General features: G+C 35.0%; 1 protein-coding gene across 1 annotated transcript in view; it reads left to right on the plus strand.

Annotated features, from left to right (window-relative positions):
* LOC107554860 (uncharacterized) overlaps positions 1-15,892 on the plus strand; it is a 31,938-nt gene extending 16,046 nt beyond the window's left edge. The window contains exons 9-20 of the mRNA XM_016237498.1: positions 1,362-1,457; positions 2,233-2,381; positions 2,723-2,861; positions 4,288-4,410; positions 4,657-4,851; positions 6,385-7,460; positions 9,121-9,370; positions 10,505-10,594; positions 11,715-11,945; positions 14,769-14,939; positions 15,018-15,195; positions 15,882-15,892. Coding sequence (XP_016092984.1) covers positions 1,362-1,457; positions 2,233-2,381; positions 2,723-2,861; positions 4,288-4,410; positions 4,657-4,851; positions 6,385-7,460; positions 9,121-9,370; positions 10,505-10,594; positions 11,715-11,945; positions 14,769-14,939; positions 15,018-15,195; positions 15,882-15,892 — 2,709 coding nt within the window. The remainder of the gene's footprint in view (positions 1-1,361; positions 1,458-2,232; positions 2,382-2,722; positions 2,862-4,287; positions 4,411-4,656; positions 4,852-6,384; positions 7,461-9,120; positions 9,371-10,504; positions 10,595-11,714; positions 11,946-14,768; positions 14,940-15,017; positions 15,196-15,881) is intronic.
* The last annotated feature ends 964 nt before the right edge of the window (positions 15,893-16,856 follow it).

Below are 16,856 nucleotides of genomic sequence, written 5' to 3' on the forward strand. Positions count from 1 at the left end.
CAGCACATTTGCAGAAAATTATGTTGTCATACCACTTACTCACTAAACATTTTTTATTTGTTTCTGTTGTAAGAACAGCTGTTAAATCACTTGTAAACAGATGCAAGTCAACTTGCACAATCTGCTCTAGTGAAGTGGATGACAACATTTTGGACAACAGCAAATGGCTCTTTACATTTGTTCTGTGTTTTGTCCGGTTGAGGTCTGAGAACCCAAAGGCTCTTTAACTTACATATAACAAACCGACTTTTCCTAATCTTATGTGAGCTGATTATAAACAACATTTCATCTTGATTATGACTAGCATGCAACTTTCAGCCATCTTCGTGTACGAAGACCCACGGCAAATGGAAAGTTGCGATTTTCTAGGCCGATATGGCTAGGAACTATACTCTCATTCCGGCGTAATAATCAAGGAAATCAGACCCGGAGATCGGCTGAATGGATTCGAAAACGGTAAAACTCAGCTGTTTAACTCTAGGGGAGTCGGAAAATGAGCCTATTTTCAAAAATAGTGGAGTGTTCCTTTAATGTAAAGTTTACAGGTCATCACAGTTTTTTTTTTATCATTATTTGCATTCTTGCTAATTTGAGGTGCCCCAGAGTGAGTGTAGCCCAACATTTCAATGACTAAAAGTACTTGTTTTTTTTGTTTGTTTTTTTGCGTAAGCACTTTAGTAAATGTGCATGCATTGGCGCTTTGAGTCCAACTTGCGTCATTCATTGTTTCCTGTCCTCTCTCTCTCTCTCTCTCTCTCTCTCTCTCTCTCTCTATCTCTCTCTCTCTCTATCTCTCTCTCTCTCTCTCTCTCTCTCTCTCTCTCTCTCTATGATCAGTAAAGTGGCAAAAGGCCCACAATATAAATGATGCAACAAATAGCAGCACATTTGCAGAAAATTATGTTGTCATACCACTTACTCACTAAACATTTTTGATTTGTTTCTGTTGTAAGAACGTGTTCTCTCAAACCATCGGTCCAACCAGCTGTTAAAACACTTGTAAACAGATGCAAGTCAACTTGCACAATCTGCTCTAGTGAAGTGGATGACAACATTTTGGACAACAGCAAATGGCTCTTTACATTTATTCTGTGTTTTGTCCGGTTGAGGTCTGAGAACCCAAAGGCTCTTTAACTTACATATAACAAACCGACTTTTCCTAATCTTATGTGAGCTGATTATAAACAACATTTCATCTTGATTATGACTAGCATGCAACTTTCAGCCATCTGTCTGCTGGCCACATGCTTTAGGTTTGTTCTCGTAAATGTTTTATTGAACAAATAGCTGAATAATCAGCAGATGCCCTTCTTTCACAGTATGTAGATGATTGTCTAACGTGTGTTTTGCATGTCTTTCAGAAACTTTCTCTCTTTCAACTCGACCTACAAGCAGCGTCTTCATTACTGCAGACAGCAATCAGGAGACTCGATGTTAAAAAAACAGACACCGCAAAGGTAACTTTGGATTCTGCAAGCGAATTTCTGACAATTTCCAGGAATACAGTACACATGTGCATCACATTGCGTTTTTTAACATTAAAGCTAGAGATGCACAGATATTTAAATTTAATAGTAATTATTTTCATATTGTGTCAGAAAACTGAGAAATGTCTGATATTACAATTCAATGCAATTTTGTCTAAATAAAAGGAAAAACAAACACTGCAATCAATCATTTTCATTGCTACAAATGAATACAAGAATCAAATGTAATAATGTACAGTATGAAAAAGGAATACTTTTTGAGATTATATTTAACAGTGTTATTAAATTATTAGTGTTTTAAAAAATGACCTTTAAGTGAGTGTTAGGTAACGGGACAGGTGGAAAATAATTGAAATGAGCATGCAAAATGAAATATACAATATAGCCAATATCAATAAATTAAAAAAGCAAAAATTCTCTAAAATCAGCTGTTATAGTACAGTTATATTGTACATCCCTATTTAAAGGCACATTGGCATGTTTTTGCATTGAGAACTATTAGATATGTTCAGTAAACGATTACGTAACAAAAAATGATCTAAAATACAGGTGGTACCATAAAAGATTTCTCACATTTTTACTCAATTTCTAATACTGATAATTTATTTATTTATTTTATTTTTTTATTTAGTAATTTCAAAAATGGCAAACTTCATTTTAAACAAATGCAAAATATAAAAGCTCATTTATTTAATTTGACCTCCTGAGGAACGGTGCTCCCAAATTAACTAAATCAGTTGTTCAGGATGTCCAGTCCTGCATCCAGGAGCAGAGGAGTTCCATGGAGATGGTGCTTGAAGACACACGATTGGTCGCCCTCCAAAGAGAAGGCGGGTCTATTCTCGCCAGGATGAGGAAGGAAGAGTCTCGATTTGCTCAGTCTGAAGACTTCAGGTATTTCCTTCAGTGTGTTTGAATCTCAGCAGGCTCAAGTTTGTCATGTTTGATCATGATTAGAGCTCAGCTGTGCCCATAATGTTTGGACAGCTGCTGGGTGCCAGTTAATCCTATTTAGCCAACAGCAAGAGCCTTTATACACACAGTGAGCTCCTTTGGAGAACCCATATATGATATGAAACACAAACTGGAAAAGTATGACCAGTATATGGTGACCAGTACTCCATATTTACCATAAATTAATTTAAAAGCAAAATGTGAAATTTACAATACATTCGCATTTTGTGCAGGTGCTAAGAACACACAACACTTCTATGTGTCTTTTCTGTCTCCTGCAGGGACTCTCTGGAGTCTGTGACTTGTCTGTATAACCAGGTGGAAGAAGCTGTTCACACGCTAGTGATGATATCCAACCAGTCACTGCAACATCTCGAACATGTTCTTCTGCTGAGAGAAGCAGAGGACTCGCTCAGCACAGTATGCATTACATCCCGTCATGACAGATAATAAGCGCAGCCCACAGAAAGTGCTTCAGCGCTGAAAATAACACAAGACAAACATTGTGCCGCAGGGAATAATCAGCCAGTGTTCGACGGGCAGACAGTCTCAACCTTCATAGAGAAACATAACATCACTGCGCTAAATAAAGTGATCGTAATTTCTCAGCTGTTATAAGACAACGTTTTGAGAAATGGCTGAAAAGACCGGCTTTGACCAACACAAAGTTTCATGAAATTCAGGTTTGGTCAGTGCTAGTCTAGATAATGGATGGACATGCTGTTGTAAGCAAGTTATGAAGAAAGGTTGAGGTGCGACAGCATTTGTGGCACAATTTGCTACAGAAAATAACTTTGGCTCTAAGTTAAAAAACATAGTGGTAAGGCACAAATAATGAAAGTAAACAGGACAAGGCAATAAATGTTAAAATGCACCATTCAAACGGATATCAGTAAGACTTACAATTATGTTATATCCAACCATGTCATGACCATGTAAAGATCTACTCATTGAAATTATATCTGTTATGCTTAACTAGATACTGTGTATTAACTAGATCCAAAAATAATGAACAATTAATGTTAGTGCTTTAACAAAAATACAAGCTTCACATGTGTGCTTTTAAACTCTCAAAATGCATTGTAAGTAACCATGATTTTGTGATTTGTTTGGGTAACACTTTATAATAAGGTCTCTTTTGTTAATATTAGTTCATGCATTAAAGTAACAGTTCACGCAAAAATGAAAATTTCTAAAAATGTGCTCACCCTCAGGCCATCAGAGATGTAGATGAGTTTGTTTCTTCATCAGGTTTGGAGAGATGTAGCATTGCATCACTGTCTCAGGAGTGGATGCTCTGCAGTGAATGGGTGCCGTCAGAATGAGAGTCCAAACAGCTGATAAAAACATCACAATAATCCACACCACTCCAGTCCATCAGTTAACATCTGGAGAAGCGAGTCCTCTATCCATTATATAGCTTTCTCCAGTGAAAAAGTCATTTTGTCTGAATCGGGAGAGAAATATGCACAGATCAAGTACGGTTTACAAGCGTAAACAGTCCAGAATAAATATATGGGTGGATTTTGATGTGACAGACAACAGAGGGATGGGCTTTTTCACTGGAGAAAGTGTCACTGAACTGTGAACTGTCCATAATGTTAACAAATGGAACCTTATTGTAAAGTGTTACCATCATGTAATGTAAACTGTAAGGGATGAGTGAAAACAGTTTTCAGTGATGATCAGCAGTGTAGCACAGATGTCTTTAAGAGGTCTGGTGGAGTCAGCAGTATCTCATATTGGAGTCCCGCAGCTCTTGAAGTGTTTTCTGTGAGCATAAATACCATAAATTCAGCTCGTTTAATTCTTGTGTATAATTAATTGTTGTATATGTTGTTCACAGATCCAGAAATGGTGTGATGCAGAGGAACATTCATGGCAGAAGGACAAAGATGACACCGAGAAAACTCTGCTGAAAATAGAGCAGAGACTACAAGACGTTCAGTCCGTTCTTATACAAGCCAAGGTAACGAATCCTTGAGACATTTACTCAAATATACAGACTAGATGAATGGTCCATAATATGAATCCCTGAATGTTATCAGACTAGATTGTGGATAATAGATTTCTGTGAACTGCTCGAGTTCGAATTCCAGAGTTGAAGATATTGAAAAATGGTACAGGAATGTGCTGTCTGAAATAATAATAAGAGGTGAAGGTTTCCAGACATCTTTGAGACATTGCATAAAGTGTGCAATTTCTTTTTTTCTAGGAGAAAAAAGAAAAAGGGATGTCGTTGATAAAGGAAGTGGAGAGGAAAAGCGAAGGAACGCACTATCCTGAAACTGAAGCTTTTCGTTGTAACGCCACCACTTTCAAAACCAACATGACCGGGTTTCTCTTGAAAGCTGAGGAGCATAAATCCGAGCTGGAGACATCTGTCGATCTCTATCGTTTCTGTGAAGAGGTTCGTCAACAAACACGGACAATTAACGGCCCCTTTCTTCTTAAAGTCAATATGCAACATTTGCAACCCATTTTACTTCTGCGGTGTGATGTACTTATTTGTGAAACAAGAGGGAATTACTGAAAGACATGTCGGAGTAATTAGCAAGGGTTCCCGCAGTCTTGAAAACCTGGCAATATCAGAGAATTTTAGGTTACACTTTATTTCGATAGTCCACTTTAGACATTCTTCTAACTATAAGTAACTTTGTAACTACATGTCAACTAATTCTCATTAATTTGCAACTACATGTCTACTAACTCTCAGAGTAGACTGTTAGGGTAGGTTTAGGGTTAGTAGAATAAGTTGACAAAGAAAGTGTTAGAAGATATTAAGCAGACAGTCTACTAATACTCTACTAACTGCTAGTTGACATGTAGTTGCAAAGTTACTTACTATTAATAGAATGTCTAAAGTGGACTATCGAAATAAAGTGTTACCGAATTTTAAACTGGGTTCTCCAGGCCCTAAAAAATATGAAACATCTTAAAACGAATGGAATTTGTGGTTAATAAACACATTTCTAATTGTGCAGAGCAGTAACATATTTAAATCATATGATATTGCTCTTGGGGAAAATAAAACCTGCTCACAAACCCTAGTGATTTTTCATTTGTGCATGATTTGGATTAATCGGTCTGAATCCAAATTATGTTGAGATATCATTTTGCATAAATTCTTATGCAATTATCACAAACAACTGAAAAGTTAATGGAAAAGGTTATTACAAATTATTAGTCAACAATTGTGGGAACCCTGGGACAAAAAAAAGTGTGTATTAAGAAAGTACATTGGATCAATTTTAATTCATGTAGACTTTATAAAGTTAAAGTAATAGTTTAATCAATCGTAAAATAGAAAAAAACAGTTGGGAGTTTGTATTCAATGGACTGAAAGACCGCTTACTTTACATACAAGTGTGAATGAGAACATCATAATGTGAAGATATAAAGTGGGCCGTGTCTCAAACCAGTTAAGAAGAGGAACAACAACTCATTCATTTATGAATAATCTAATCTTTTGTTTTGCGTCCATTACGTTTTAAAGAAACAGAAAATAATCAAATGAGATGAAGTGCCTTTTATTTGTAAATTATTTAGTTCACTGGATCATCCAAAAATATAATATTGATTATATATTTAAGATTGAATAAATTAGTCACTACCACATGATTATGTAATATAGTCTAAATAAATTCCATTCCAAAACAAATAAATTAATCTACACTGTTCCAAAAAGTTTCAATAAAATTCAGCTTTGATCACAGAAATAAATTACATTTTATAATAGATTCAAATAGAAAACACTTATTTTAAACTGCAATAATATTTCATAATATTACAGATTTTACTGTATTTTTAATCGAATAAATGCAGCCTTGGTGAGCAGAAGAGACTTCTTTCAAAAACATAAAAAAATCGTCAAACTGCCCACCTCTTCCAATTCATAACTATTTAATAGCCTGAAATGACTTTCATCTTCTCTGTTTTCCAGGCCTCATCTCTTGTCAAAGAGTGTATGGAGTATTTAGAACACATACAGAGCACAAACCCTCCCGTGTGTGCCTGCTTGAGTACATTGCAGGCTTTTGAGGAGCGTTTCAAAGACTTCTCGCCCCAGCACTTTCAGGACAAGAGCTCGGCGCTGCTGGAGAGGCACCCGAAGGGGATATGGATGTGGAATGCGGTCTGGGCTCAATGCCGAGACATCAGACAGCGGCTCACCGAGATACTGCAGGCCTCTTATAGAAATCAAACGCCTCTGGGATCCCCACAAAAGGACAGTGTGGCGGCGAAACGCGATGAGGCCCACTTGAAAGATCCGACCCTGAGCGTAATTACAACTAGCCTTGGAGAAAATGAAGGCGACCCCCAAACAAACCCTGCTGGCGGTCATACTGAGACTCGAAATAGTCATGCCGGACAAGGTGATAATGAGACGGTGACGCATTTCGACCTTCACTGTGAGCCTGTGAGGAGAGAAGCATCACCGTCGTCAAACTCTGATCCGATAATGACTGAAAACATGCACGAGGAACTGCATGTTCAGGGTCTTCAACAGTCATTCCAGCTCAAAGAGGAAGGAAGACGTCAAAGTGAAGGCAAAGTTTCCACATCACACAATGGCCGTCGGATGTACTCTCACAGCGACAGTGATCTCAGAAAGTCAGGCCGGCTCAATGAGTTCAGCCGTTCACCACATTATAAAGCGCTGGTCCACTCACGTAGTGAAGGCTCTTGTTTGCGATTCACCAACTATCATGTTTCTGTGTGGAAAACCAATGCTGCAGTCAAGCACAAAGTCCAGACATGTGCAGCTTCCCGTCAAGAGAGCGACTCAAGCAGAGCATCATGGGATGGACAGAGCTCTAAACTGTCTCACCAGGACAGCTTCTGTTCCAGCGCTTCTGGACTGAGCCAAGGCGACATCAATGAGGCGTTCAGCAGTGACACCGGCTCTGACCACCAGGCCTTGATTTCACCAGCAACACAATCAGTTATTCTTGTCCGAACGCAGGACGAGTCCATCTGCAGGCCTGACCGTATGCTGGATCACAGCTATACTGTACTGTGAGTCAAACACAACATATATGCCATGCAGCATTATTTTAATGAGAGAGATGAAGAACCGAATGTGAAGATACAGGGCTACGTTTCCCAAAAGCATCGTAAGCCTAAGTAGATCATGGAACTATTGCCACCAATGGTCTCTACAATCATCTGAGCTCACAATGCTTTTGAGAAACGCAGCCCAGAGCTGGACAAGTTAGGATGAGAGGCAATTTATCATTCATCTGTTAATAATCTGATCTTTTGGTTTGCGCCCATCAAGTTCCAAATAAAAAAAAATTATCAACTGAGATGAAGCACCTTTAATTTGTACCTTTAATTCGATCCAGAAATGTAGTTTACATTCTAAATTCAAAATGTAATTATAACACATGGTTATTTAATAAAGTATTAATATAATTAAAATAAAACTATTTTAATATTATAATAAAACATTATTTAGTAAAATAGTAAAAACAAATTTCCCAAAATCAATTTTCCATCGCAAATTCAAAGTAAAATAATCATTAACACATTAGTTTCAAATATTATTCAAATAAAATACTTTTACTAGTATGATAAAACAGTGTTCAATTAAATATTTAAATATGTTATTATCCAAAAATATAGTTTCCATAAAAAAGTAAACAATCATTACCACATGATTATTTAGTAAAGTGTTTATATTAATAAAATAAAATAGTTTTAATATTATGATATTATACAAAAATATAGATCTCATTACAAATTCAGAATAAAATAATTATTTCCACATGGTTATTTAATATAGTTTTAATATTATTAAAATATAAAATATACATTTTTTAATAAGCTTTCATATTATATTATCCATTAACATATTTCCATTGTAAAATTCAAATTAAAATAATCATTACCACATGACCATTTAATATAGTTTTAATATTATAAAAATAAATAGCTTTACTATTATAATAAAACATTTAATTAAATAGCATTAATAGGATATTATCCAAAAATATAGTTATTATAGTCATTACCACATGATATTTAATATAGTTTCAATATTAATAAAATTAAATAATTGTAATATTATAATAGAAATATATTGAATAACATTTTTAATATGATAATATCCCAAATATATTTTCCATTGTGAATTCAGTTTTAATATTATGATAAACCATATTTATTAAAATAGTTTTATTATAACATTATATATTATATAATATTATTTCCATCACAATTAACTTGACATATGGGATGTATACCATTACTGTAATGTAAGACATACTCATACTCATATATCATACTCGCCCACCTCGTTTATTGCATAAAAACATGTACATGCATTTGCTGCATTGACATATGAAGGACTTTGACATTAGTTCTGTTTTTCACTGGAAAACATATTTTAGTATATTAGACATACTATATGCTTCTGGGTAAATGTGATGATTCCTGACTAGCATACTTCATGTTAACTCATCAGTAGACTCCTAAACATGTCTTAAACTGATCTGCACAAATGTGTCCTGGCACTAAAAGGTTGTCAGATATTGAAATATTTACCATACATCTGTTTGTCTGCTATGTATTTGTGATTGTAAATGATGTCAGTATTATAGAAGAGAACAGGGACAACGTCAGACAGCAGCAGTGAGAGATGCGTTATGTTTTTCTTGGTGCTGTATCCTGACAGTAAACTCCAGTGCATCATGGAGGAGCTGCTTCAGACGGAGAGAGAGTATGTGAGAGCGCTGGGGTACGTGGTGGAGAACTACATGCCGGAGCTGGAGCGTCCCGACGTGCCTCAGGACCTGCGGGGACAGAGAGGAAGCATCTTTGGGAACCTGGAGAAGCTGCGAGACTTTCACCAGCATCACTTCCTTCAGGAGCTGGAGCTGTGTCTGAAGGAGCCCTTCTGCGTCGGACGCTGCTTCTTAAAACACGTGAGCACTCTGAGCAGGACACACTCGCAGTTTCCAGTTAAAATTGAAAAGAGTTTCACAGTTTCACTTTCAAAGCTCCACAAAGAACTCTTTATTTTATAGAAACCCATTAATGCAGCTTTAACGAACCCAGAAACGAATACACGTTTAATGAAAGAGCCTTATAACCCAAAACCAAAAGCAGGTCGCATTTCACCCCAAAATGATAAGGCACAATTTCTATTTTGCTTAAGCCTAGATATTTGTAATTTTTAGGATATCATAATTTTAGGAACATTAATATTTGTTTGCATTATTTAAAAGAAAGTTAAGAACATTTTTGCAAAATATTTTCATAGCTGAGCAAAAAAATTTATTATTTAAATTGCAAGGTACTTATACATCATTTTAGACTTTGTTATATTTGCACTGCATTCAATTTAAAAAGAAAAATCTAAAGTAAAATGATTAGAATTTGAGGGGAAAATGTGTTTGTTGTCAAAGTCCTCCCCCATTTTCTTATCAATTTAAAATGGATTACTTTAATGCACATTTTCATAACTGTAATGCAAAAAACCCTGAGATATTATTCAAATTGCATGAATATTACAATGGATGTTACAATTTTTTTTTATCTAAAGGAACATGCTTGAAAATGTTTGGCAAAAAACTGATATATTGTTTAAGTTGAACCATGAATATTAAAATAAATATATATATATTTAAAAAAAGAGTAAGTAAAATGCTTGGATGCATTAGAGAATTTGAGGGACAATGTGTTTGTTGTCAAAATTGCTCCCCAATTTTCTTAAAAATATTAAATATCTTATATATTATTTGTATGCACATTTTCATAACTGTAATCAAAAAACAAACTGATATATTATTTAAACGGCTTGAATATTACAAAATAAAAATCTGAAGTCAAATGTTTGGATGCATTACAGAGTTTAAGGGAAAATGTGTTAGTTATCGAAATGTTATATATTTATATACAGATCTTGTTTGGGCTTTTTTTTTTTTTGTTCGAAGAAGTGCATCCCACTCATGTAGTGTGACAGAGATACACTTCAGATGTCTTCACAGAAAGGAGCAAAAAGCCCACTGTTTGCACCAGTGATTCTAACACTATCTCACACTATCTCACAAACTCAGAAAGAAAACTTCAGCCTGTACGCATTATACAGCAAGAACAAGCCTCGCTCCGAGAGACTGCTCATCGATCACGGGAGAGAGTTCTTTAAGGTGAGATCTTCCTCCAGAAGTGATCCAAACGTGATATTTGAAGGTCATTTCATTAGTATTCAAATGAATTCAAATGGAGACATTGTTTTACATTTAGACAGACACAGAAATGTACAATTTCAACATAAAACATAAATACTTTTGCATGGCTTAATTGCATTTAAATGTTAAATGCATTAACTTAATATAATATAAAATCAATGCAACTAAGAATAAATAATATATTAAACAAATAATATATACAATATATAAAAATAAATATTAGATAAACTAAAATTATAAATGTTGCCTTAAAGTACTAAAATTACTAAAACTAAAATGTATTTAGCCAAACATAATTTTTTTTAAATGAAAAGGAATAGAAATGATATAAGCACATAAATGACTAATTCGGTTGCATAACGAGACTCGAGACAGAGAAAGGCATTTTTAATGACAAATGCATTTATAAATGAAATCCCATTCATAACATGTCATTTATTACAAATACAATGAAATGAATTCAATATTCTTTGACCCTCAACAAAAGCATCTAAAGTATTACCTAAAGGATCTCTATCCAGCTCCTTTCTGTTCATTCTTGAGAAATAATAGGAAAAAATTCCCTCAGAAAAGAAGATTATGAAAGAGCTTATCTGGTAATGCCATATTTCACACATCTGACAAAAAGTAAAGTAATGAGCAAACAGGCGCTGGAACAGGCCTCGGCTGTGTTGGGAAATGTTGAGGTCATTCTCTTGGAGATCCATCTGCTCAGGATAAAGCTTTCATTTGTCAGAAGTTTGATTCGACTTGAAATGAGTGGCATGATGATTAGCATATTTCATCAGGAAATACCTGCCAGAACTGACCGACTCTGTCATAAACCGTAGGTGCATTTCCAAAAAGGACGCACCTGTAACAAATATTCAGTGTTGACTTTGAAAAAAAAAAGTCATAACAGCATTAATGATAATATTTCTATTTCCTCATGCAAACAAGATGATGCATAAAATGTCCTCTTTAAACAATTACTCATGAGTTTAATCTTTACATACATCAGTTTAAAGTGTTATGAGTGTGATGCTGATTCTGATGCTTTATCTGTTTATTAATTGTAGTAATATGATGTGAATTGCAGCAGAAGCAGCAGCTGCTGGGTGATAAGATGGATCTGTCCTCGTATCTGCTGAAGCCGGTGCAGCGCATCAGTAAATACGGGCTGCTGCTGCAGGACATGCTGCGTGAGTGTGAGACCGGAGCGCACGCGGGACACGAGCGGCTCGAGATACAGACCGCGCTGAACATCATCCAGTTCCAGCTCCGCCACGGCAACAACCTGCTCGCCATGGACGACCTTCAGGACTGTGATGTGAGCCTCATCGCTAAATAAAACTATTCACATCGTGGGTACTTAAAAACAAAGCTGAAATAAAGTAAAATATAAATATTAGATAAAAAATTTTTTGAAATGTTGCCTTGGCAAGTAACTGAAATAAGTTGAAGATACTTAGTTTCGTATTTGAAAATGCTAAACTAATATAAAAATACTTAATTAATTGGTGAACATTTTTTATGTACCTCATGCAATTAAAAAAAATTTAAAAATAAAGATGATTTTCTCTTTGGACCATTATTCATTCATCGTTACACTCAGTACCCGAAGAATCAGTTACAGTTTTTTTAGTGTAATACTTCTGATTTTATTCCTCGAAATGGGCTTATTACTTCAAGTAACATAATCTATCAACTATTAACATTTTCAGTAATTAAAATAAAGTTGAAATAAAGTAAAAAATATAAATATTAGATGAAAAATTAAACTTAAAAAAATTTAAATTAGACATGTTGCCTTGGCAACTAATTGAAATAAATAAGTTGAAGTACTAAAATGACCCATTTTTAATTTGTTATTTTTTAAATGACTCATTTTAAAATATTAAATTAATTAAAAAATATGAATTAAGTAATTAATATAAAATAAAGTTAAAAAGAAAGGTTTTAAAAAATTATAATAAAAAGGATACGATTACTAAAACTTACATTAAAAATAAGATGAAATCTCAAAATGTTTTTTAAACATATTAATTAGAATATTAATAAATACTACACTGTAAAAAACAGTACAAACGTTGTTACCCCGCTGCCTTAAAAAAATTGTATCTTAATTTTTTTTGCTGTGATGCAGTTGATTCAACATGAATGAGTTGAAACAACAGTTATACTGGTTCATTCAACTTTCAACTTAGTTGAGGCCAATAAACTTACATTTTCTTGTTGTCTGGACAATTTATAAAAAAATAGGCATTATAAAAAAGGCAAAATCTCAAAATTATTTTTTTTGCAGTGTATATACATAACACTGGAGTGAGAGAAATTAGAAAACCCCAAATCCATTCTAGTTTACAGAATAGGCACATTTCTTCTTCAACCCTCTAATTTAAAAATGCATGTCGTGGCAAGCGTCACTATATTGTACATTCTGAACGTTAGTAATTTGAGATGATGTATTAAACTTCAGTGTCTGAAAAGTTGAGAAGAGGTGCTGCTCATGATTCTTACCTGGTAAAATACATTGAACTTGGATTGAAGGAGCGACCCAAGAAATATTTAGAGAACAGAATATCGCATAGATGAATGGATTGATCCTTCTGGCCTGTAAAACACCCTAGCAACTGCATAGCAACACTAAAGTCCACTAAAACACCTTAGAAAAACCATAGCAGCACCCATCATCTTGCACAGGCAAACATCACCATAATTTATTCAGAGAATGTACAGTAGTGTTTACTTATGTTTGTAGTGTTTACTGACCCTTAAATCTATTATGTGTGTTGTTTTGCATTATGTGGCAAAACATATTTGCTAACTAAATGCTGACTGAAATAGAGATATTTTTTTAGAACAGGATGATTAGGCGTGAGGTGAAGGCGAGTTTTGCCCACATCACACACTGCCTGTAATTAGAAAGATAAATACCTTCATATTTCATGCATTTATTTTCAGACTGCATGCTTTAAAAAGAAAAGTGCACTAACTAGTACACTCCCTCCACCTGCACATCATCTCAGTGTGTGCTTAGAAAGCTGAGTTGCTGTACTCTTATGTAACATGAAAGTCTGAAACCTTAAAGGTTTAGCCGTGCGCTTCATCTTATCTATGACACATTCACAGAGTTGTTGTTTTTTCAGTTCTGTCTGCTCTTCTCGTTGAAAATGATTTGTGTCTTAACATTTCCCAGCAGCTCCCTACGCTTCACTTCCCTCTCATCCCACTGTCTGTCTCCTCATCAGTCTCCTTCATCTGAAAACCCAACATGATGATGGATATTTTGGAGTACTGTACACATCAAGATCAGACCAGTCAAAAGTTTGGAATAGCTTTTGTAAGACGTTTCTTCTGCTCACCAAGGCTGCATTTATTTGGTCAAAAAATATAGTAATAACAGTAATGTTTTTACATATTACTGATGAAGTCAGTCATACTGTTCTTTGATCACTTTCTCTGTATAAATGTCTGTGAAAGTGAAAGCATTATAATTAGTAACTTACGATTTTATTAAATTATTAAGTTAAATACAAATCCAGTCGTATTAAAAATGTTATATATGAACATGAATATTTTTGTGGAAACTGTGATACATTTCATTTTTCAGGATTCTTTGATGAACAGAAAGTTCAAAAGAACAGCATTTACTTGAATTTTTTTTTTGTAGCATTATGAAAGTCTTTATTTTGATCAATTTAATGCATCCTTGATTAATAAAAGTATTACTTTTATACCCCAAGCAAATCAGCATATCAGAATGATTTCTGAAGGATAATGTGACACTGTAGACTGGAATTTAAATTGTAATAATATTTCACAATATTACTGTTTTTATTTTTGATCAAATAAGTGCAGCTTTGGTGAGCAGAAGAGACTTCTTTCAAAACAATCCTAATTATGCCAAACTTTTGACCGGTAGTGTAGATATAATAGGTTTTGAAGGTGAATGCAAGCCTCTCGATACAAACTTGATGACATTTTGATTGTTATTAAGAGACACTGAAAAAGGAATCTGAATGCAAAAGCAGTTTAGTATAAAAGCATCTGCCGAATGCATTAATGTAGGCCTGATTTGGTGGTCAAATTCAGCTCACTACTCATTTGTGTGAGATGAATTATGTTGGCTTTTGTTGGCGTGTGTGTGCAGGTGAATCTGAAGGAACAGGGCCAGCTGATCCATCAGGACGAGTTCCTGTTGACCTTCAGGAAGAAGAAATGCTACCGTCACATCTTTCTCTTCCAGGATCTCATACTCTTCAGCAAGACACGCAGAACCGACGTTGGGAATGACACGTACATCTACAAACAATCCTTCAAGGTAAACCCCTGCACGAGGCATCAGTGAACAGGTCCAAATATAGACGGCTTTCCCTTTCACTTTTGCTTTCCCTCGTAGACTTCAGACATCGGTATGACCCATAATTCTGGTGACAGCGGGCTGTGTTTTGAGATCTGGTTTCGGAGGAGGAAGTCTCAGGACACATACATCCTTCAGGCAATGAGTCGAGAAGTGAAGGAGAACTGGACCAGAGACCTGGAGAGGATCCTGTGGGAACAAGCCGTCCTCAACAGAGGTGAGCAGACTGTGCTGACACAATTAGCTTTTGTCTTGATTAACATGAATTACGATTATGGTGAGTTGCACCAGTGTGAATTAAATTAAGGAGTGTTTAGAGCTAATCCACACTTTCTTGCTCTAGGTTTTATTTTAATTCAGGTTGTTGCATTGCTTAAAGGGATAGTTCACCCCAAAATAAACTTTCTGATATCATTTACTCACCCTCAAGTAGTTCCAAACCTGTATGAATTTCTGGTAACACTTTTGAACTCTATTCACTATTAACTAGTTGCTGATTAGCATGCATATTGGCTGTTTATTAGTATTTATAAAGCACATATTAATGCCTTATTTTGCATGAGCATAATCGTCATGCCTTAATCCTACCAATAGCTAAAGATAACTAAGAACTATCTTCCTAACTATCAATATGCAGTAATTAGTGTTACAGTGTGAATGCAGTGTTACCAAATTTCTGTCTTCTGTTGAACACAAAAGAAGATATTCTGAAGAATGTTGGTAACCAAACAGTTTCTGGTCCCCATTGACTTCCATTGTATTTTTCCATACTGTGGGAGACAGTTGGGACCAACAACTGTTTGGTTACCAACATTCTTCAAAATATGTTGAAAACACACTTTTTGAAAACAAATTAGCTTAACCTGTGATTAGATTTGATCTCTTATTCTCAGTCCTCTTCAGGTGCATGTTAAGAAATGAATCCCTAACTGAGATTTCAATCGTAAAAAAAGGATTGAAGTTTTACTGTAAAGCCTTGATTTAATGCACATATTGCTGCAATCCACTCGTTATCTTGAGTTCTTTTACCTAATGTTTGCTTATGAAATTAAAACCTTGAAACCTCAGCACCTCATTGAGAGCCAGAAATGTGAATGTGCTCGAGTTTATCAAGACTAAAGAAATGCTGAAATGTGATCTGAGGAATGTGGAAAGGAGTGAAAGGGGAATGACAGAAGCTCACCTCCCATCCACAGCTGCATGCATTTATTCCTCACTCTCACCCCTCACGGCTTCCACACGCATTTCCCGATAACAGTCCTCCCATTTGATGTGTGCCATGATGTTTATCAGCTGTACTTTTCCTTAGAATTGGTTGCACTGTTGTAGATGTGCACATTAAAGAAAAATTGAAACCTCCTATGAGTGTTTGCTATTATACAACACCTTATGAACTAACATTTCAGCAGTTCCACTGTATTTCAGACCCACATTTTATTTAGAAAACACGTGCAATGATCTTAACCAGGTGAGGAATAAAATAGTGCAGTGTGCTGTGCTTAAGTCATCGTCATTAGAGAATCACAAAACATACAGAATTCATCAAATCCATTGATAATACTTCCTGATGTTTGTGCTGTCACTTCTTGAAATACATATATATATTTTTTTCTTGAAAAAAGTCTCTTTTGCTCACCAAGGCTGCATTTGATAAAAATAAAAATACAGTAAAAATAAAAATATTGTGAAATATTATTACAATTTAAAACAACTATTTTCTATGTGGATATATAGTAAACTGTAATTTATTTCTGTGATGCACAGCTGTATTTTCAGCATCATTACTCCAGTCTTCAGTGTCACATGATCTTCAGAAATCAGTATAATATGCTGATGTCCTGTTCAAGAAACATGTTATATGTTGAAAGCATTTCAATA

The sequence above is a fragment of the Sinocyclocheilus grahami genome, unplaced genomic scaffold, assembly GCF_001515645.1.
Source record: "Sinocyclocheilus grahami isolate Dianchi unplaced genomic scaffold, SAMN03320097.WGS_v1.1 scaffold517.1, whole genome shotgun sequence".
Lineage (NCBI taxonomy): Eukaryota > Metazoa > Chordata > Actinopteri > Cypriniformes > Cyprinidae > Sinocyclocheilus > Sinocyclocheilus grahami.